At 44.3% G+C, this 22,528-nt stretch overlaps 3 protein-coding genes across 3 annotated transcripts; all 3 read left to right on the top strand.

The window, feature by feature from the left end:
* The first annotated feature begins 1,913 nt into the window (after positions 1 to 1,913).
* SMCO3 (single-pass membrane protein with coiled-coil domains 3) lies at positions 1,914 to 5,700 on the top strand. Its single transcript, XM_066318543.1, has 3 exons — positions 1,914 to 2,074; positions 2,580 to 2,630; positions 3,970 to 5,700. Exon 3 carries the CDS (start codon positions 3,984 to 3,986, stop codon positions 4,728 to 4,730), a length of 747 nt encoding a protein of 248 aa, XP_066174640.1. The 5' UTR covers positions 1,914 to 2,074; positions 2,580 to 2,630; positions 3,970 to 3,983; the 3' UTR covers positions 4,731 to 5,700.
* Positions 5,701 to 10,578: 4,878 nt separating this feature from the next.
* On the top strand, positions 10,579 to 20,615 carry WBP11 (WW domain binding protein 11). The gene is made up of 11 exons (XM_066319885.1): positions 10,579 to 10,696; positions 11,513 to 11,544; positions 12,178 to 12,271; positions 12,662 to 12,858; positions 13,696 to 13,829; positions 14,540 to 14,739; positions 15,548 to 15,742; positions 16,232 to 16,333; positions 17,777 to 18,088; positions 18,698 to 18,880; positions 19,500 to 20,615. Exons 1-11 carry the CDS (start codon positions 10,633 to 10,635, stop codon positions 19,931 to 19,933), a joined length of 1,947 nt encoding a protein of 648 aa, XP_066175982.1. The 5' UTR covers positions 10,579 to 10,632; the 3' UTR covers positions 19,934 to 20,615.
* A 1,354-nt stretch (positions 20,616 to 21,969) lies between these two features.
* Positions 21,970 to 22,523, top strand: LOC136361753 (histone H2A). The gene has a single exon (XM_066319886.1). It carries the CDS (start codon positions 22,018 to 22,020, stop codon positions 22,405 to 22,407), a length of 390 nt encoding a protein of 129 aa, XP_066175983.1. The 5' UTR covers positions 21,970 to 22,017; the 3' UTR covers positions 22,408 to 22,523.
* Positions 22,524 to 22,528: the final 5 nt, after the last annotated feature.

Raw genomic sequence — 22,528 nt, 5'->3', positions numbered from 1 at the left:
ATTCTGGGTTTTTTTGGTAAGTTTGTGTAAGTCCTAGAAAATACTTTACATCATCCTCTGAACTATAATCCTTCAGTTAGTATATACTGGTGGGTCTACACATAAATAAACTCCCATTTTTGGGAGGGGGGAATGGACACAGCAAAGTCAAACGCATGACATCTATGTTCAACAGACAAAGCAACTGAAGACTGAGTAATACCACACTTTGTCTGGCTACAGTTCCCTTAAAAGTGATTTATATTTGTCAGTTAATACACTGACTAGATGGGACAAGCATCCCTTGATGGGTGGAAGCACAAAACACTCTCCTTGCTTGGGTGCCCATCACTGATACCATTTTGACTGCACAGAAAGTTGTGTCCTTCTGCTTGCACCTACGAGTTTTCACAAGAGATACAGTCTTAGGATAGTGTGTGGCTCAGAGACTGCTCCTGATGTTGCCTTTGCTTGTGCAAGAGCCCTGTCAAGCTAGACTGGTTGCAGCAGACATGTTTTAGCAGCTATTGCTGTGGTTAGATGTGTGGTCAGAAGTATTCAAGCAATTGCTGCTTCCTTTCCCACTGTATACTTTTAAAGACTTTTTTTCAGAACTCAGTCCAATCATCTGCCTTTTCCTCCATTTCTTTCTCATGGCAAAAGGGATCTGAAATGGCACGAAGTGGCAAAATTGATTTCAGCACTCACTGCTGTTCAGAGCTGAATGTGGGCCTCCACACCACTTCTACTCTCATGACATGAGAGACCTGGCAAATTGCAGCAAGGAAGAATGACAGACACTCCAGATCAAGTCTTTTCCTCCAACTTAATAGGCCTGAAATAATAGCTATTAATCTTCAAAAAAAAAAAAAAACCCAGAGTAAAGCAGGAACAAAACTGCCTTCATATTGTTCAAATTATTTTCTGTCATGTTCCAAATGATGAGGGCTCTAAAAGAAAAGGATTTGCATCCACTGCAAACACTGAAGACCTGAGATCAGTTTCCAGAATGTGACACACAGGCAGCTGCCAGCCTGATCAATTCCATTCAGTCTGATATCACACAAAGTGTTTCAGGACTACGTGGCATTCTCAGCATGGAAAACACTCACCAGTCACAACTAACTGACATTTCCAGAAATATAGCAGGTAAATCATTTAGTGTTCTCTTTCAGCTTATGTCCTCATGCCCACAGCTCTGATAACAAAAGAGTTTGACACTCTGATTGTATTCATTGGGGTTGAATACAGCATCTCAGCTTTCAGGTGAAAAAACATGTTAGCAATTGCTGAGTGCTCATTTTATGCTTCATCTTATATTTTCATCTGAGAACTCAACCATGCTCTGTAGTGGAGGCAGTATTCTTGGTGAGACCCTCGTGGGTTGCAAGTCCACCTTTCCAAGGATAGGAGCATGAAAGCTGTCTAGCTTTGTTGAAGGCATGTATACAAGCTTGCCTTACCGAAACAGTCAAAGCCTGTTCCCACTGTCTGTGGTATCTATTTTTCTGTTTATGTAGGACCATTCAATTTTTCTTCTGCAATTTGCAGGTGTAAAAAAGCAGTCATTGCAATAAATTATTATTTCAAGGCATAGGTGAAAGCATGAATGTTTGCATTTACAAACAATAGAAATTCATAAATCCCAGATAAAACACTGTAATCTTGTATTTATTTGAATTACAAGTGCTGTCCTACACCTGTTATGTTCTGAGTAACACCATCCCCTCTCAGCCATGGCTGTAGGTGTCTGTGACAGCACCTCTGCTGCAGGCAGGAGGGATTTGTGCTGTACCCATTCTCTCCAGGAACAGAAGGCCTTTGGAAGATCTTGTCATTAGGAACTCGCGTTAAATAAATTGAATTCTCTTAAAATTGGAGGGAAGGGGAGAGGAGGAAGAAAACGAGATGAATCTGGGTAAACATCACACAATAGAATTAATGACAGGCAGGCAGGCACAGGGTGCAGCTGAAGCCCAGCCTCTGTATTCCTAACTCATCACATGCTGCTGGAAAACACCAGGCAAGCAGAGGGGAAAGAGGCTGAAGTTACTATCCCATACACATTTCAACAGGAGCATTCAGACCAAATGAGGTAGGCAGTGTAAATGTTTAAGTAGAAAAGTTTCTGTGATAAATCTCCCTGGAGCTGGAGAAATAGAAATACAGAAATATATGTGGCCCTGCCTAATTCTAGAAGGAAAATATAAAAGCTAATGAAAGTGTTAATGTGAAGAGTAAGAAGTAATTTTAGCATTAGGAGATATAAAATCTAGAGCAGCTATAAGAAGCTGAAATAATCATATGTAAAGAACAGATTCTAAAAGTCTTCTCCACACCTGTCTAGTATGTAAAATGTTTGTTGAAGTGCTATTCCTTCTAAAACAATTTGTCTTCTCAGATTCTACCAATAAGGTAAAACAAACGACCTTACAACAAAACACCACTGGAGTGGAAAGGTTTTAGTATCACTGAGTCAGAGAGCAAGCCAGAAACATCCCTGAGGCAGGTTTGATATGAAATCATAGCCTGCATTATCATGGCTTTCTGTTTCCTGAAAATCACAAACCTTTACTGTACATGTGTTTTGCTCCCTACAGCTTGTATAAGAAGATGTGTTAAAGAGTTTATTCTCTTGGCAGAGATACAAGGTAAGTGGCTGAAAGAAATACACAGTGCTGTGCAAAATACTGGGAAAAAAAAATCCCTCTTTTCAGACTGGCTTGTATTTCAACACTGAGATTCAAAGTTGGCATGGGATGGTGGAAATTATTCTGGTTTTCTACCGTGACCTTGTGGGGGTGGGTATTTTTAGTAAAATACAGCTGGGTCAGTGTCAGATGATTTGCAACTAACAGACAGTGCAAGAACTACAAAGGACCAAAATGTCACAAAGGTATCTCTTGAAGAAGAAAAATCTGTGTAGTCCCCTTCACATAAATATTTGCAGCTCCAACTGTGATATGTAGGCACCAACAGCAAGAGGAGGTTTATCTTAGAAAAATGCAAAGCACTGCACACAGGTGGCCCAGATTTGCAGTAAGAGGGCTGAGAACATAAAAAGTCCCAACAAAGAAATGAGTCATCCTTCTCATTCATCGTTTGCCCCCATGGCAAAGATGTTTGCATTTAAGCTGAAATCATGCTAAAGCATTTTCACTTTGCAGCTGGTGATAGGTAAAGGAAAGTGACAGCGTTGATTACAGAATCCTAGTGATGAGAAATAACTCGGTGATCACTGTTAACCCAGTCTCTTTGGATTCTCTACGTTGGCATGCAGTTTATGAAGAAATAAATATCAGGGATGGAAATAAAGTAAGAGATGTGTATAAGGTTATATAGGTTAGGATGAAGTTATTCTGGACAATTTTACTATTCACTATGAATTCCCAAGGGTAAGCTTCTTAGTATAAGTACAGAATGTTTATAGAGTTACATTTTCTCTTGACTGTTAGAAGAAAAATGCTACACTGGCATAAAATATCCTTATTGGGACACAAACCATATCCACCAATCATCATGGTTGCTGAAAAACTGTATGCCACTAAATGGAAAAAACAGGCTGATACAAGAGTGCCTGGAACAATTCTTTAAGCTACATCTCTAATTTTGCTGATTATATGAGATTGTTCCATTTTTTAGTGAACTAGTTCAGCTTCTACGATCTTCAGTTTCCAAGGTTCAGTTTCAGTTTTAATCTTCAGTTGCTAGTGACCCACATCCTTTTTACCAATCTGCTCATTACATATTTGTTGGCTATTTTTGTTGCTCTGAGCATACCTAATGTCTTATAAGGTCCTTTTCCTATCCTTTGGCAAAGATCCAAAACAAGAAATAAGATTTCTACATTTACATATAGAAATTGGGATTTGACCTACTCAGTATGAAAAGAACTAGGGGGGCAGAGAAAAAACACATCTCAGTGCACTTTAAGGGCTACAGTTATGGGTGTTAAACAGAGTAAAAAATTATTTTTCTCTCTTGAAGTAGCCTGTTTCTGAAGAATGGCATTGAGTGACCTCCTTTATCCAGATAATCCCAAGAGAAAGAAAGAACTGATCCAGCTGCATCAGGAATTGCTTGACTGTATGTCCACCAATTTCCATGCAACAAATGAGCTGGTTGGAGTGCTGAATGAACATCTGGGCTGCACTATTACCCCCGTCGAGATGCGAAAGAGCAGTACAGTCAAGGAGAACTGTGAAATCATCATTCGAGTGATGAGTGAGATTCAGCATCAGGTGCAGAAGATTGATAGTGACATGAAGGAAAAGCTGGAGCCAGTGCTGTACCAGAAGTTATATGATATCAAAGAGCCCGAGCTGGAGAAAATTGCAATAGCCCAGAGAGTTTTTTCCATTATTTTTGGAGAAGCAACTTCAACAGCTGCAATGGTAGCTATCAAACTTCTTGGCTCCAATCATTTAAGTCTCAGTGTGAGCAAGCTCATCGGCCTCTTTGCCCAGATTGGGGCATCTGTTCTTGGGGGAGTCAGTATTACCATTATTGGCCTTGGCCTTGAAATGATTCTCCATGCCATCCTGGGAGCCATGGAGAGGAGTCAGCTTCTGACAGCTGTGAGAAGCTATGAGAAGCACCTGGCTGAGTTTAAAGCAGCCTCAGAAAAGTACCAGCATGCCATACACGAAGTGACTTCTTTGGTGAGACAGCAAAATGAAGCTGGAGTTCTCTCTTCTGCTGACAGTAGCTGCAGCAGCTATGCCTGCAGAAACCTTTCTGATTCATTATGACAAATGAACTACTGACGGCTTTTTATTTTCTTATTTGTGGCAGCAGAACAAGAAAAGTAACAATTCAGGAAACTGTCACTGAATATTAATAGAGAACTAGTTTACAAGTGTTTTGGAGGGCAATACTTTCAAGTACTTTGCACCTTTCCTTAAGCTTATTTTCTGGGAAGCCTTGCAGGTAACTTGAATTGTAATTCATACTAGAGACAATAATACTGCTGGTCTGGTAGTGGTGAGAAAGTGTGTTTCTGTATCAAAGATGACAACAAAATGTGAGAAAACAATTTCAAGAAGGCAATTCTTGCCAGCATCTGGAGGCTTTATGAAGACATCTGTGGTTGCTAAACTCTTAGTGTGGATTAGTGCTAAATCTGACAGACTGAATTCCCTGTTCATTACAAGGACTAGCTGAAGCATATTGAACTGCTATTTCCTGCTCTCCTAAGGAGCCAGCCAGAGATCTTCTTGAAATAAACTCTAATCCTAGTAGTCTGGCATGTAAGAGAAGCCTGGGCCTACACACAAACACACAGAGCCTTCCTCCACAACTGAGAGAAAGGAGCTGCTGCATTCCAGGTGTGCCTGGCCACGAATAACCTCTTATGCTTGTCATGGTCTGCTCCTGCCAACCCACATGTAAAAACTGCTGTGCAAAGTTGCTGTTCTGTTGACTGAAGTGGGATTATACACGTGTACAAGTGCCTTTAGGATTACAGCCCTATTAATGGACTAAAGTTACTTTCAAGAGCTCTACCCGGTCGCACCAGTGTGGGACTGCCAAGAATGTGCTCAGATTCTGCATTTCACAACATGCTATCAATTGTCCCTATATTTCAGATTTTAAAACCAAACTGGAAGCAAGAACATTATTTGTACTGTCTTGCTCTGATTTGCTGTGGATTGTTTTTCCTTGATCTTAGAAAAAAAGGTAATTTAAGAATTAATAAAAATGTACATGAGTATTGGAAGATCTCTCTTTTCTGTACTTGGGGTTTCTTTGGGTGTTTGTTTTTTTTTTTTTTTTTAACAGATCTTAAAACAAATAATAAAAATATATTAAAAGCTTCATTATACATGCAATTCATAATGTATCTAGTAAGGTTGTGCACAGGTTTCTTTTCAGCAGTCACTTCCCCCATACTAAAACCATGTCCAAATTCATACATTTGCTAATATTCAATATCATCAATCTTCATTTATTAATAATTAGGTAGTGCCTATGAAATAAAGAGATGGGTGAGATTCACAACTGTTCCATTCTGGGCTTTGGGGGATTTGTTTGCTTAGCTGGGTTTTTATTCTCCTCCACTTCTGCTCTCACTTTAATGTTTTCTGACTCCTCTTCCCTTTTATGCACAAAAGCCACTAGATGGCAACAAAACTGCTGGTACTCAACAGCTCTGCCAAGTCAGCAGGGAGAAAGTCCAGGCTTCAGAAGCGCAGATGGGCGCCAGGGGCTGAGAAACTGGGACCAGCTGCAGACTGGGCTACGTGAGTCAGGAAAAGCACTTCAGTGGTGGCAAAAGGTACTGCCTTGCCTACACCACATGTTGGTGGATGACTTGGTGACCTGAGGCATCATTTCTCCAAGATGTAACATCTCGTGGCTCCTGACACAAGTGGCACTCAGTTTAGAGGGACTTGTGTAGAGGCAAGAGACCTCAGAACCAGTAGAACGGCAATATTTGTGTGTTGGAGAGGAAGGAGCTCCTGGCTCTTGTTTTCTGTTGGAATCCAGGGCATCCCTCTGGGCGCCCTGGGAGGTCACAGACCTCGGCAGGGAGGTTTGGGACCTGAGCAAGAGGGTCTGGAATGTGTACAGGGGGGTCTGGAATCTGTACAGGGGGGTCTGGAATCTGTACAGGGGGGTTGTAGACCCTGGCACAGAGCCCAGGATGACACAGTCTTTGACTTCAGCCCATGGGAAAAAAAACTTCCAACACTCTGAGAGGAATTACAAGTCACAAAGGTGTGACAGACAGTAGTGTAGTTTAGCACAGGGTGGAAAATTTTGTAGTTTTGGGGTTCTTAGAATGGAGGTGAATGGGGAACAAGATGGAGGGTTTAGGGCAGTGCCCTGGGTTGTTGTTCTTCTCTCCTGGCCTCCATCTCCTGCTGTGACAGTGGCACAAAGCAGCTCAAGGTGGCTGGGTCAGAGTAGAGGTGACCCTGTTAGTACAGGTGATAGGTATTGGCACATAACTGTAAATAAGACACACGTAATTTTCTGTATAAGAGGACAGAAACCTCCCATCGAGGGGAGAGGCGTCCTGTGTCCCAGCTGCTGAAGGGACCTCAGCTGGGCACAGAGAACACTGTGAGATAAGAAATAATAAACAACGTGAGAAACCCTGAAAAACAAGACCTTGAAGACTCTGTTTCGTTCTTGCGTCTGGCTCAAGCCTTTCAGAGGGCAAAAGACTCTCAACCACCTGAATCTCGGGTGAAGAAAAAACCCGAGAGTTTTCTATGTCCAAATGTACATTCTAAACTAGGAATTAAAATCAGAGAGATTGCAAATCACCGCTCTATGAGAACAGTAGAGTCAAATAAAAACAAATCTGTTGTATTTTTCAAGCAATTTGCCCACATGTTCTTTCTTGAATGCAAATGCTAAGCAGTGCCAGGGAAAGTGGGGTATGCAATGGGGAGCACTGAGATATATAACACAATTGCTACTCACCTCTAGGTATATCCTTGTTCCTGGCGGACTTAAAGGAAAACTGGTTTCCCCACAACACATTTAACTCCTGCTCTCTCTAATCTTCTGGCCAGTCTTACGTTTGGTAAGACGTCATAACCAGCCTGTTGATGTTTCCCCTCCAGACTCCTTCAAGCTATCTCTCAGTGTGACAGAAGTAGCAAGTGAAAAATGTGAGAGAACTACTGTCCTCCAAATCAGCAGACACTGCTGGGAGAAAGCAGTCAGGGCTGAGGCAGTACCAGTATCCCCACTGAGCCCAGTATTGCCAGGACAGAAGACCTCAAGCTTTGTGAGGTGCAGCTAATCTTTGAAGACTCAGCCATCCTCCTCTATAGTGACCTGGCACCTGACAAGGATGTGTATGACCACAGTTTCCCATCACATCGTCTTGAGCACTCTGCCTTTTCTCAAGCTGTTGTTCTGGATAAAGGATTAAGAATTAAAACTGCGATATATGTGCTCCAAATAAGAACAGCCTCAAAAAAAAATCTGCAAACAAGTCTAAGCTGTTTCCAAGCCTATGTGGAAAAACAGTATGGTTGTAAGCAAAATCTGCCCAGCTGAATGTTCTTTCTGATGACAATGATACAAAGAGAACATGCCAAAGAGGCACAAGGTGGGGATGACCAGGCTGTGCATGTGGTTAGCAAGTCTCCCTAGGCACTGAGAGCTTCTGAAGCCTTGGCTCTGAGGATGCTCTTTGATTTTGTGCAGTTCGTGACTAAATGCTGGCACTAAATGAATTAATGTGATGCATAGCTTACAGTCTTTTACCTATCCTGCAGTGATCCTTACAAATGAGCCAACTGAGTCTCTGTTACTCGAAAAGCTGTAACAACATCGTGTTGCATGGCCTGTTCACCAGGAGCAGGGGCTCTAGAAATCCTGTCCAGAGATCTGACCACCTCGGCTCCACCTGCGCAGAGAAAAATTTCCTTCCTACATCTCCTCCCCAACATGCTGGTTCTTTAAGCCTGCGCCCGTATTTTATTGCTTGCGCATTGGATGTCTCGTGCATCTTCATCCTTGTTCTCCACGTGCTGTGGACTTTTGCTGGAGACTGCACTTTGGACAATGGCACAAATCGGCTCCCACCAGCCTCGCCAGTTCATCACAGTGGGGGCTGCAGGAAAAGACAAGTAACGGAGTAGCATCTGTGGCCCCCGATGGCACAGATTATCTGTCCCGTTCTCTTTGTACACCTTTGCTGCCCGAAGAACGACACCCAGCCCCTGTTTTCTGGCAGGTCCCCGGAGGAGCAGCCGGCGCAGGAGCCCGGAGAAGGATCCCCGGCCCGCTCAGGGGGAGCAGCGCTGCCTCGAGGCCAAGCCTACAATAAAACACGGGACAGAGCTGAGGCTGCGGGCAGCCCCTGAGCCCGCAGCGCTGTGCATTGATTCCCCGTGGACAGAGGTTCTCACACGCCCCTCGGCTCTTGTTTCAGGGCACGGGGGCACTTTGGGCGATCTCCCCTGGCGAGCCTGGGGGAGCAGAGGCCGCGCCGGCCCTATATCCAGCACCGGCCCGTACGGGCGCACCCCTCCCGCACCCCGTGTGTCCACCCGCTCCCAGAGTCCGCCGGAGCCGCTTGGCCACTGGACTCCATTATCTTCATCGTGTCTATCCCTGTCCCTCTCTCTGCCCCGGTCTGTCCCTGCTCCCGCCCCGCCTCCCCGTCCCGCCCCAGGTCTAACCATAGAGTTGGAGCCTCCTGAGGGGAGCGAGTGGCGCCGGAACCATAGAGCTGGGCCCGCCGCTTCCGCCCCGCCTCCCCGTCCCGCCCCAGGCCCAACCATAGAGTTGAAGCCTCCTGAGGGGAGCGAGGGGCACCGGAACCATCGAGCTCGGCTCACCACTTCCGGAGCGCGGACTGTCCACACTTCCGCCCCGCGTTCCCGCCCCGCCCCAGGTCTAACCATAGAGTTGGAGCCTCCTGGGGGGAGCGAGGGGCGCCGGAACCATAGAGCTGAGCTTGCCGCTTCCGGTGCGCGGCTCCGCGCCTTCACTGGGCGCCGGGGCAAGATGGCGGCGCGGCCGCGGTGGCGGGCGCGGCGCTGAGCGGGGCCGCTGCAGCCGCAGGCGGGCCCGGGCGGCCGGAGGGGTGAGCGGGGCGCGGCGGTGCTGGGCTGCGGGGAGAGGAGAGGCCGAGGGGAAGGCGGCAGTTCGCGCTGCCTCATTTTCTTCCTCTTTCCATCGGGCGGGAGTAGGAGGGGGGCGCTTTCTACCCCGTTCGCCTGTGGCCAAAAGAATAATGAATTTAGTGCTTGATTTGTTTTATGCATCTATTTTTTTTTCCACCTTCGGCCGTTAACTTGGTGCGTTGAAACTCTTTAGTCTGGGTCCTTACAAGATGTGAAATCGAGGTTTCGGAAATTTGTTCTCGTTCCTTTTAGCCTTTAAATATATAAATATATAAATATGGGAAATACGAGGTGTAATGGTAACTCCTACCTGTTTGGTGAGCTTCCCACCTAAAGAAGCGATAGTGTCTGCAAAAGGAAAAAAACCAAACCCACCTCAGTGTTGTGGCAGGGCAGTATGTTTGGAGGGGGAGGGAGAGAAGAAACATCCCTGGCCGTAGTTTGGACACTTATTTAGTCAGCTGTAAGCTGAAGGAATGTATAAAGACAGGAAATTTTTTTTTTTTTTGCAGAATAATCCTACACGTGCTGATACAGTGGGTGCTGGGGAGAGACATCGGGGCAGTTAGAAGTCTGAGGAAGAGAGGATTTGTGGGGAAACATTTGAAACAGAAAGATGAAAACTGGAGAGCATTCATGAGAGTGAATGAGAAGCTAAATTCTGATATACTCTTAGAAAAATAGAACATGGGTTTCTCCGTGCCCTACACCCCTCCACGGTGTAAGCACAGAGCTTCTTGGTTCGCGTGGTAGTGTGAATAATAACAAACTCATCAATGAGTTTAAAATTATAACCTACTAAAGTAGTAGTAAGTAGGTACATAGTTAAATTGTAGTACTTTGTTGGAGTAGGGCAGTTTTGATATGGGTGCTGAGGTCATAGTCAGGTTTGAGGACCTTAAAGGTATTTGAGCTCTTTGAGGCAGTAACTTGCTGATAGAAGAGAAACGAGCATCCTCAGGCTGCCAGTCTGTAGGACCTGACACTGTGTCATCTTTTCCAGGTCCATCCCCCTTTTTCTAGTTTTGATTTTTGAGGCAGAAGAAAAAAGATCAAGATGGGGCGGAGATCTACATCATCCACCAAGAGTGGGAAGTTCATGAACCCCACGGATCAGGCCCGTAAGTATCCGAAAAAGCTAAGCAGGTGGGAATGGGGAGTGCCTAGAGGAGCAGATAAAAAGCTTTTTCTGAGGATAAACTCCTCACCTGTGGATCAGAACTGAGTTTCTCTAACTTGAAAAAATATTATCTCAGTTTTGTCTGGGAAGGCTGCTTGGTTTCATGTTCTTGCTTCTCTTGAGTTATTTACCTCTTGGTTTTCAGCTGGTTGTCAGTGTTGGAAGGCCTTTGTACTGAGCTGTTGGATAAACTGCAGGCTGCTTCCTGGGACAGAGTTAATCTGTCCCTGGCAGGAAATTGAGGAACATGTCAAATTTGGCAGGTGCTCTGGTTAGATGGGGGAGTTGTCTTACTGTTTTTTTCTGGTTTTGGTAACATGCCAGGTTATCAATGCTCAGCAAGTAAAGAAAATCCAGACTCTCACAGTGGATATGCATTATTTCAGAGGCATTCTTAAAGCCTACAGATTTTTAAAGTGTGTTGTTTGATGGCTCAATTTCAGCTTCTGTGCAACAATCTTTTTGTGATTGCACCTATTGCTATGACTTGGGTTGCTTATTGTTCTTTCTATTGTATGGGAAAAGCCCTGCTTCTGGAGACATGAGGACGGCAGTATCTCTTTTTTTCTCTATAAAAGACAAGAAATAGAAATCTGTTTCATCCTATATTTCTCTTTCACTGGAATCTGAGTTACAGTAAGTCTTTGTAAAATGAGTGAGCTGTTGAGAAACAGCCCTAGTCTTGAGGAAGGAAAGGTTCTTCATTAATTTGATTTTGTCTTTCAAGTTGTTATTTTCTTTTTCTTTTCCCCTCTAGGGAAGGAAGCTCGGAAAAGGGAACTGAAGAAGGTAAATTAAGAGGCTAGGGAACATTTAGTTGGCATTTCCTATACTGTGTATCATGTGTGTGATTGTAAAGGGCCGTGAATAGACTGTGGATATTTTGGTTGATATCCTAAGACTGACTTTGGAAATATCATCGAAACACGTAGTTTAAAAGAACATAGAAGTCTTGCTTGGAGTAAACATATCCCCAGCTGTTTTTAAACTTGTAGTTATTTTTGAAACATTGCTGGAAGTACTTAGTAATTGAAAGACCCCAAAACAACAAAGTAAAGAAGCAAGCAAGCAACCAAAAAATAAAAATAATTTCCAAACAAAGCATCCAAAACTCACGCACTTCTTAGTGTGTTCTACTGTATTTTGTCAGTTGGTTATTGTGTTGATTGTATGTGTTTAGGTGGAGTGAAGGAATGGTAGTAGCATTTGCAATTACCAAGATAGCAGAATTAAAATTACCAGAAGTCTTAATTATTTTAATTAATTTAATTTGCTGCTGATTTGTGCCATGGTGAACATTTTCAGGCCGCTCTGAGGTGTGTTTTTTTTTTCCTTCAGACTGGAAATGTTGAGAAAGGGGTAACAGATGTTTTGTGTCTTTCTGCTCTGAAACTCTTCTATCTGCTTGATCTCTGATCTTAGAACAAAAAGCAGCGGATGATGGTACGAGCAGCTGTACTGAAGATGAAAGATCCAAAGCAGATTATCCGGGACATGGAAAAATTGGATGAGATGGGTGAGTGAAAGGTGCTAGGTGTTGGACTTAGGCAGTAGTTTGTGTGGATGTACAGTGTAGCTTTAACAGCCAATGGGGGAGACTGAAATAGAGTAATCTTTTTCCCTTTCCTGTTGGAAAGGGGGATTCTGTGAATATCTGGGGATTGATCATGATTTGAGGTGTAGTGGTGCCATCAAAGAGGACTTTTTTCCCAGAAGATAATTGATAAGAAGAATGAGCAGTGTGTGTGTGTGCTGCTAATACAGTTCAAGGAGGAGCTTGTCCTAAAGCTGAAGACTTCCTGAAAACAAGGATTGGAACTTGCTTTGAAATAGTTTCATTCATCATGGTTGTGCAGTAGAGTAATTTACAAACTTTTTTGTCACTTTTTTCGCTGTCTTGGATCAGAGTTTAACCCAGTGCAGCAACCACAACTGAATGAGAAAGTGCTGAAGGATAAACGCAAAAAGCTGCGTGAGACTTTTGAGCGTATCCTGCGGCTCTATGAGAAGGAAAATCCTGACATCTATAAAGAGCTGCGCAAGCTGGAGGTGGAGTACGAGCAGAAGAGAGCACAACTCAGCCAGTATTTTGATGCTGTCAAGGTAATGCTTGCTGTATTTCAGCCTGGTAACTGGGGTAGTGTATTCTCTTTGCTCATTAGGTGTGACAGTGACAGAGGAAGGGAGATTTTGTGTGAGTTCAGCATCGTGTGAATGAATACTGATTTGCATAGTGCCTCAAATTAGAGCATCTCAGTGAGGACCCTGTGGTTGTTGTCAGGTCACTGTCTGTCTCTGATACAGTGATCTCATTCAAGAAGAAAGGAGGAAAGGGAAATTTGTGTTGGAAATCAACAATATCAGCCTGTTGTTTTCTGTATTAGAGAGCAAACTTGTGAGTGTGCAGTTGATATTTCTGTGAGTTTCTGCTGAATCTCTTGTGGAAAATAATGAGAATTCTTTTGGCATTCATCTAAAGCTCTTTCTCTAATATTCCTGTCTACCATGCTGGAGAACATAGTGTTGTGCAGGTGCAAGGATCTGTAAGACTTTTTTCTTTCCTTTGAAACATGCAGCAGTCTGTTACTTGAATACTTAAAAAACACTAAAGCACAGCCATACATGTCTGTAGCATCTTTATTTTGTAGACTGAAGGTCTAAAAGAAGATAGAAACTTGACTGAATTTTGATGGAAAGACCAAAGCTTTTCATGGATGCATTGCAAGTGCTTTGGTTTGCATTGGAAACTTTTACTGTTGACTCTTCCCCAAATTCCTTTCTTAGACTGCTGCTAGATAACACACCCTAAGAACAGACATGTTTAACAAGTGGTGGCAGGTTCCATATGTTCTGTGCTTAAGAAAAGTAATGAGTCTGTGCAGTAGCTTCTGTGAGAGTAACCCATTCTGGTTTTGTTTTTTTTTCCTTCCTCCCTTCTAGAATGCTCAGCATGTTGAAGTGGAAAGTATCCCCTTACCAGATATGCCTCATGCTCCCTCCAACATCCTCATACAGGACATTCCCCTTCCAGGGGCTCAGCCACCTTCTATCCTCAAGAAGACATCAGCCTATGGGTAAGTGGAAAAAGAAACTTAAAGGGGAAGTAAGAAGGAAGCATTACAGGGGAGAAGCTAGAGGTAGAAACAGGTAATATTGACTAATAGAAGTCAGAAATTCTGTGCAAGTGAATTGTGCATTCTTTTAACCAAAGCTCTTTTTAATCTTTGCCCATTATTATTTGCCTAGCTTTTTGTTTAAATTTGTTTGAGTAATACATTATGCCTTCTGGTTTTTGTCTTTTTCGTGTCAGGAAAACATAGAGCCTTACTGTTTTGAACATGAATGCCCCTTAAATTGCCATATGTGTGTTCTTTTGTCCTGCTGGCATATTCAGTATATATTGATAGTTCATATCAATAGTTTGCTTGGTTTTGTTCCATTTGGGATTTTTTTTTAATTCTAGTGCTAGTTTTTTTCTAATTCTTTCTGACTAGTCTGTTTTCACCAATTCTGTGATTATTTAATTTATTTTTTATAAGAGGATGCAATAGTTGATTTTTTCAGTATTGCCTTCAGTTGCTTTCTGAGGAGCTTTTGTCCGATCATCTGCAGTCATGTGCTTGTGTGAGGTTGTAAACTCTGTCAAATCTATCCTTTTTAAACGTTCATGTTTCTTTTTAGAAGCCTCCATAAACAGCGGTGAGAGAAGGCGAAATAATTCTACGAAAGGCATGTTTGCTTTAATTGTATTGCTATTTTTCTCATTTCCTTTTTTTATTTCCAGACCACCAGTTCGGTCCATTTCTGTGCTTCCTCCTCCGGGGCTTGGTGTGCCACGTTTGCCTCCAGGCAGGAAACCCCCTGGACCTCCTCCAGGGCCACCTCCTCCTCAGGTCCTACAGATGTATGGCCGTAAAGTGGGCTTCACCTTGGACGTGGCTCCTCGAAGGCGAGAGGAGGAGATTTCTTACAGTTCTGAAGCAGGTAAGGACTTTCCTGTTCCTCTCCGGGGTTTTCCTTGGCCTCTGGTTTGCTAGCTCTGAATGCAGTGTGCCCTAAACAAAGTGTTCTCTGGGCAGTGTGAATGTTAACACTACTCGAAGGAGACTTGACTAAGTGATTGCTCCTCTCAGGTAATTCAGATATGTTCATGATATCTGCAGTTTTGCTACCAGCTGTATTTTTAAATGTTGAAACTTTTAATTACATGTCTCAGGTACTTTTTTTTAGTTAGGTATCACGGATCAGGTTTTTTTGGATGAACCCTTAACAGTGCTGAAACATTGTTCATATATTCCTGTTAAAAAACCCAATCACTCTTTGAGAAATCTTCTATTTAAAAAAAAAAATCAAATAAACACCCCCAAATTAAAACCACAACAAAACCCAGAACTGGCCCTGAGTGTACATTTGCTAGGAAAACACAGGTCCTCTTTTTTATCCAGTTGCTGTATCATCCCTAGAAACTTTTGTGACTAGATGGATTAGCTTTATTTCATGCCAGAAGGCATCAAAACATTTCAGTGGTGGGCAATTGCTGAATAGAAATTAATGAATGAGTTGCAGTAGCAGTTGCCTTCACTTTTTTGCTGTGCAAATTAATCAGCAGGTTAACATGCAATCTTACAGATTTTCCAAAATATCCTTTTAAGGCTATGTGCTGAGAAGTAAAGGGATGACAGTGTGTCCATGCTGTTGCTAAGGGGATTAGTGTGACTGTAAGCATACACTGGTGTGAAAGGATATTTTGTCTTTGCAGTTCATGCATTTCCTAATCCTTTGCTTTCTGCAGGACAGCGAGGCCACGATGATGACATGTCCAGCACTAGTGAAGATGAGGGTTATCCTGAGGATATGGATCAAGACAAGCACGATGAGAGCAGTGATGACAGTGACAGTGACAGGTCAGATGCAGACAGTGAGGGAGAGGACTTCCTGCATCGTGATAACGACAAGGAGAGGGAAGGTGGCGAAGAAAAGAAATCGGGTATGAAGGGGAAGTGAGAGACTGGGAGTTGATTTTTCAAAAGAAAAAACACTACTTGGTAGAGTTGAGGGGGTGTGTGTAATTTATTTAGTCAACTAATTATGTTCTATCTCACCTAAGTTCCAGCTAAAGGATTTTTGTTAATAAATGAATCAGGAGGAGGCTATCTAGAAGTGAAGCAACTTTCAAATAAACCTGTTTTCTTAAAAGTTGTGTTAGCTTAGAGCTGACAACTATATCATTGCATTGGTAAGATACCCTACAAAATTAAACCTCAGTGTAAAATATGCTCACTTGCTTGGGGGAGATGAATTGGTAGAGAATACTAGGTTAACAAATCTTCAGTCAGAAATACCAATGGTAACTCTTACCTAAGGAGCATCGTGTTAGACTGCTATGCTATCCATACCAGGTAATGACCTAACTATCTGATTTTTCTCCCTTTGTTCCCACCTGCTGTCCCCCTCACCTGTACCCTGCTTTGCCCAGGTCACAGTGTCCGGTTTGCAGACATGCCTGGCAAGTCACGGAAAAAGAAAAAGAACATGAAAGAGCTGACTCCACTCCAGGCCATGATGTTACGAATGGCAGGTGAGTGAGGTGGATGTAATATGCCATCAGGCTTCCAGTTAAGGATTCTGTGGCCAGCTTACTTTGCACAGATTTTATTTTGTAGGGTAAATACTTTATTATCGTAATGTAGGCTCTGCTGAGAGTTTCAGCTCTCGTTAGGTATTTGAGTTATAGTTTGGTTTTTGCTTTCTTATTTCTTTTTGCTTAGGTTTTTTTGTTTTATTTTGTAGGGTTTTTTAAATTTATTTTTGTTTTAAGTGATGTTTGTGTTTTGCATAGCAGACTTGAAGTTAAGAGTAGCAATTTAGTGTTTTTTTCTTTGAAACTTTTCCTTGCTTAACTTTTAAGCAGTTGTTCAAATGAAATACAAATCTCCTGGTGAAAGCGAAAGGGTAATATTGTCTGTGTGCTCAGCATGTAACCTGCAAAAATTTGTACTGCCTAAAAATACCCTTCTGCTGAGATCAGTTGTCTTGGTTTGGAAAGACAGGTGTGTGCTAAGGAAGGCAGGAGCCTCCCATGAAAATGTAAATCTCCTTCCTCCGAATTATTATAATTTTGAAATTAAGGGGCTCTCAGGCAAAGATATGGGAAGAGGAATAACAGTTCTTTATGAGGAAAATTATTAAAATGTAGTAGTACAAATAAAAACAAACAAACAAAAAAGAAGACACTGACACTGTTGGTCAGGGTGTTGGGAGCAGTCCAGTAAAGTCTTCCTGGAGTGACAGATGTGATTCTGTTGGAGCAGAGGTGATCCTGTATAAGGGTGTAGTTTTCCTCTGAAGGAAAGATGGATGTCTCCACTGGGTGGAGCATCTCACAGTGAGATGGTGTGATCTTTTACCAGCCATGCCAGAGATTCAATGGCACATTAACAGCACATATTCCTGCCCCCAGCCCCCCGAGTTAAGAGGGATGGGTCATGGAAGAGATAAAGAACATTGCCCCACCTGGTTTTAACAGAATATATACTTTGGGTTACATTTTGCATTGCAGCCTAAGACATAAGTTAACCAATTAAACAAATTTTCTTTGTTTTAAAATGAAACTCCTGTATCTTTCAAAGGTGCAGAAGTTTCTTGGACATGGGGATTAAGTTTATTAATGCCAGTATTGTGGCATTGTGTCCCCAACCCTCTGTTGCTTCACCTCCCCACAAATTCCCTTAAGGCAGAGATTAAATAGCAGCAGTTTAGGTTGGCACTACAAGTTTCAGGTCCCAGAGAAACACATGATTCTTGTTGTCAGACCTCTCTCTAGAACAGCAATGATTTTTTCTGTTATTTAATTTGTTTTCGTTTTATGTTTTACAGTAAAAAGTAGTCAGATTTCTTCCCTTTGAAGTAAGATTTATCTTTCTCTTGCTTCTTTTTACTTTATTCTGTGTACTCAGTTTTCTGTGATGTTCACAAAGATGTTATGCCTAGGCAGATTTTATAGGTGTGTCTCCATATCCAGGTCAGGAAATTCCAGAAGAAGGGAGAGAAGTGGAGGAATACTCAGAAGAAGAGGAGGAGGAGGAAGAGGACTCAGAGTCTGAAGAAACAGCACAGCAACAGCAGCAGCAACAACTCAGTGAGGAAGCACTTGCAGAGACCGGGTCATCTACTGCGACTTCCCAGGCACAGCAGCAGCAGAGTGCCCAGGCTGTGCCTCCTGCTCAGATCCAGGCACCTCCCATGCCTGGCCCTCCTCCTCTGGGACCACCTCCAGCCCCTCCACTGAGGCCCCCAGGCCCACCCACTGGCCTTCCTCCTGGCCCTCCACCAGGTGAATGCTGGATTTACTCAGCTTTGAGGGATGCAGGTTCTCAGGCAGTGGTGTCACTCCAGGAGTTTGGAAGCTGCAGAATGTGTCTCAGGTGGAGAATTATGTTACTGAGTCTGTCATCAGTCTACATCATCATTGCTGTACCTTGTTTTTGAGCATCCAGCTCCTGTAGCTGTAGCTTTGCTGATGGTTGTCTTTGTTAGAGCCAACACTGGCAGGCAGCAGTAGAGCTAGTGTATGAGGTGGAGTAAAAGAGCAAAGGTACTTACACATTTAGGCCAGAAGAAAAAATCAAATGCCACAGAGAAAGGTTTTTAGCTGTTTAAATTCTGACAAACTCAGCTCAGAAGCTGAGTTTACCAATTGATACTTAATTGTATGGGGAGGAACCCTTTCTCCATGATATATTGGGACTTTCATAAAGATGCTTTAACTGTGTAACTGCTGCCTTTGCTTGAGATTTTTAGAAACTCTATTTCATCTGGCAGCTAAGTAATACAGCTTTCATTCATATGTTGAAGATCTTTATTCTTAGCTGATGAGTTTAATTGCGGGGCTGTATTTTCAACTGTGAATTCAATGTCTCTTTTGTGTCCTGAATGCTTCCAGGAGCTCCTCCGTTCCTGAGACCTCCCGGGTTACCAGGGTTACGTGGGCCTTTGCCTCGGCTGCTGCCACCAGGTCCTCCCCCAGGGCGACCACCTGGTCCTCCCCCAGGCCCCCCACCAGGTCTGCCCCCAGGTCCTCCTCCACGTGGTCCTCCTCCTCGTCTGCCCCCTCCTGCCCCACCAGGTAAACACCTTTCTGTTTTATTCAGTGCCAAGTCCCTTCTTGCTTGCTTTTTGCAGTCTTGGCTGTGGTGATCAAACCAGTAAGGTATAGTTGGCTGCCAGTTTGCTTTTCTTCCTGTCTATGGCTGCATTGTGCTACATTATTACATTACTCTGTGCAATAAACAAGTAAGTGCTGTGCATGGTTTGGTAGCAGGAAATCTGCCCTCAGAATAGGAATTTCAGAATTTAAACGTCTGCTCAGCTGGACTCCTTCTGAACAGCCTCTGGGTGCTGTAATGGTGCACCATGAAATGAGTTGGAGATCTGAATATTTATTTTTTGTTCCTGGGTCAGACATTTCTGACGACTCTGAAATTCCAGAGGGATGTATTGTCAAGAAACTTTATTCTCAGATTATAACTTTAAATTTAAAAGGGAGCAAAGAACAAGTTTCTGTGGCTTTCAGAGTCTGAAGAGCAGCATTTTCAACCTATCATTTAGTGCAGATTTGAGAAGTTGGGGGTTTTTGTAAGCTACTGCATCTTGTTGGGGGTTGTTTTGTTTCGGTTTTTGTTCTCGGCGTTCTGAGCCTTGGTGGAATATTTTGAAATTCCCCACTCTTTCTTCTCACCCTGCAGGCATCCCTCCTCCACGCCCAGGCATGTTACGGCCGCCTCTGGTGCCTCCCTTAGGGCCTGCCCCCCCGGGGCTCTTCCCCCCGGCTCCCATCCCGAATCCCGGGGTGCTGAGCGCGCCCCCCAGCCTGATCCAGCGGCCCAAGGCGGATGACACCAGCGCGGCCACCATCGAGAAGAAGGCCACGGCCACCATCAGCGCCAAGCCGCAGATCACCAACCCCAAGGCGGAGATCACGCGCTTCGTGCCCACGGCCCTGCGGGTGCGCCGCGAGAACAAAGGCGCTCCCGCCGCCTCCCAGAGGAAACAGGAGGACGAGCCTGCCCTCCCCTTAACCAAAACGGCCCCCAAGGCCGGGTCGGCTGCCCCCGTCTCTGTACAGACAAAGGATGATGTGTATGAAGCCTTCATGAAAGAAATGGAAGGTCTTCTGTGACCCTGTCGTGGTCCTAAGTCAGCTTTCCTGCCCCTCTGAACGCAGAGCAGATCACTGTGGAGGGAGAAGAAGGGAAAGTCCTCCTGCAAGCAATGACAGGGCATGACTGGAAATAGTTCCCTACCCACAGGTCACAGGTTAACTTGGCCAGTGTGCTGTGAATAGAGGCTGCTGCAGCTGAGATGTGCCTGGGGACCTCCTTTCAGAGCTACCAAGTCCTCTTGGTGAAAGGCAATTGCAGTAAAGAAGGCGATGCCACTCCTCTCAAGTCTTCCCCCTTCCTCGGAGGGAGATAATGATACTCTGGGGACAGGGGTGACTATTCTCTGCCTGAATCCTTACACACCCTGGGTGCTCTGGTGAGGGTAACGGAACAGGTTTTTAAGGAGCCAGGAAAGTGTTAGCAGCATTTCATACACAAATGGTTCTCCAGTTTTTATTTTCTGTACTTTTTTGGTTTTGTTTTGTTTTTCCTGTAAATATTTTATAATCATGGTTTTTAGTTGCAGTGAGGTTGATCAGTCATCCTTCTTCCGGGGTAATCAGGAAGGTGATTTGTTGCGTATGCTGTACACTGGAAGTTTGAGCCCTATCCCCTTTATGGTCATCTTGATGGATTTCTGTTGGCTGGGGAAACTTCATTTTGTCTTGTGAAAGACAATAAATGTTCAGTGTATGAAAATACCGCTTTCCCTGTGATATGTGTAAAACCAGCAGGCAGGTGGAGAGAGGAGGGAGGTTTCTTCACTCCCCTCGGAAGATGATAGAGGCATTCAGAACCTCACAAAAGAAAAGCAATAATCACACTGTAAATAACATACACTTACTTTTTCACACTAAACTTCTGCTATACTCTTTGTTTTTAAGTTCCTAAACATCCTTTTTAACCTTTATTGGTAGCTAGTTAAAACTTAAGTCCTGAAATACTACTACTAATTACAAAACTATTTTATATGCTCTGATTCGAAGTTTTGCTTTATATCAAGCCTCAGACAAGCACTGGGTGCATCATGGACAGACAGGCTACCTTAAGTAAAAGTTAGTAAAGAATTTTAATGTTATAAGATTGACAGATAATTTTACTTGTGGCTAATATTAAAATACCAGACTAGCTTGAGATACCTCAAGCAATACATTTAGTTGACTAAGTTTCAGGCTTTGCTGAATGCACCATGCTTTGAGGTTAAATCTGCTTTAAGGAGACAAAGTTAATTAGCTAACCAAACTTACACTTGAAAACTTAGAATCTATTTTCACAAATTCTGGGCACAATCAAAAACGTTTGCACATCAGTTCTCTATACACTAAAATTTACATAACCCACCCACGTACGGCATATTCTCCACCTTCCTAATGCATATTCTGTGATGTAACTGCACAATTATTGAAACACGAAATTCTTTCTTTATTAAGCAACTTCTGTTGCGTAAGTTATAGGATGACATCAGTTATGTTTACAGAAGTTGAGAAAACTTAGCGTGGGACAGACAATTCAGCAAATACCAATGTGAGTATGATTACAGCAATACTGAAGTAACTGTCTCTAGAATCAGAGCAACGTCTTGTATTAGGTGTTTCTGCCTAGTTTCTACTCATCAGTAGTGCCGGGGTTGTAAACGCTTCTACTCGAATTGAACTTCTCTTTTACCGTAACACTCACACATTTTTAAAGTAGCCCTGTAGCAGCATTTCTGAGGTTTAAAATACACGATGATTTCTAAACACACAGCGCTGGCCTTGGGCGGGCGTTGCCCCCGTTCCTGGGAGGCAGCCGTGCCCCTGCGCTGTCCCCGGGCGGCGGGAAGGCGTTTTCCTTTTCCCGCTCGCTCTCCGCGCTCCCGGGGCGGGGCCGGGCCGGGCTGGGAGCGCGCGGCAGCGGGGGCGCCTCCGCCAGAGCGGCCGCCGGCGGCTCCCATTGGTCAGATTTGGATCCGCGGCGCTATTGGTCGGAGCGAGCCGGAGAGCGCTGCAGCCAATCAGAGAGCCGCCGGGGCGCGCGCAGGGGCTATAAAAGCGGCGGCGCGCGGGGCGCGGGGACACGTGACTGTCAGTCGGGGCGGCGCGGAGCAGCAGCTGCGGGAGCCATGTCCGGGCGCGGGAAGCAGGGCGGGAAGGCGCGCGCCAAGGCCAAGTCGCGCTCGTCGCGGGCCGGGCTGCAGTTCCCCGTGGGCCGCGTGCACCGGCTGCTGCGCAAGGGCAACTACGCGGAGCGCGTGGGCGCCGGCGCCCCGGTGTACCTGGCGGCCGTGCTGGAGTACCTGACGGCCGAGATCCTGGAGCTGGCGGGCAACGCGGCCCGCGACAACAAGAAGACGCGCATCATCCCCCGCCACCTGCAGCTCGCCATCCGCAACGACGAGGAGCTCAACAAGCTGCTGGGCAAGGTGACGATCGCGCAGGGCGGCGTGCTGCCCAACATCCAGGCCGTGCTGCTGCCCAAGAAGACCGACAGCCACAAGGCTAAAAGCAAGTGAGACATCGCGAGGATCGTTCCCACCTCGAAAGTAACCCAAAGGCTCTTTTCAGAGCCACCCACTTCCTCATAAAAGGAGCTGTACATCCTAGTGAAGAAATAAACTAGCCTGTCTCACCGTC

Source organism: Sylvia atricapilla, chromosome 5, assembly GCF_009819655.1.
Source record: "Sylvia atricapilla isolate bSylAtr1 chromosome 5, bSylAtr1.pri, whole genome shotgun sequence".
In the NCBI taxonomy this organism is placed as follows: Eukaryota; Metazoa; Chordata; class Aves; order Passeriformes; family Sylviidae; genus Sylvia; species Sylvia atricapilla.
The sequence above is the reverse complement of the archived record's forward strand: the minus strand, read 5'-3'. Positions and strand labels throughout refer to the sequence as shown.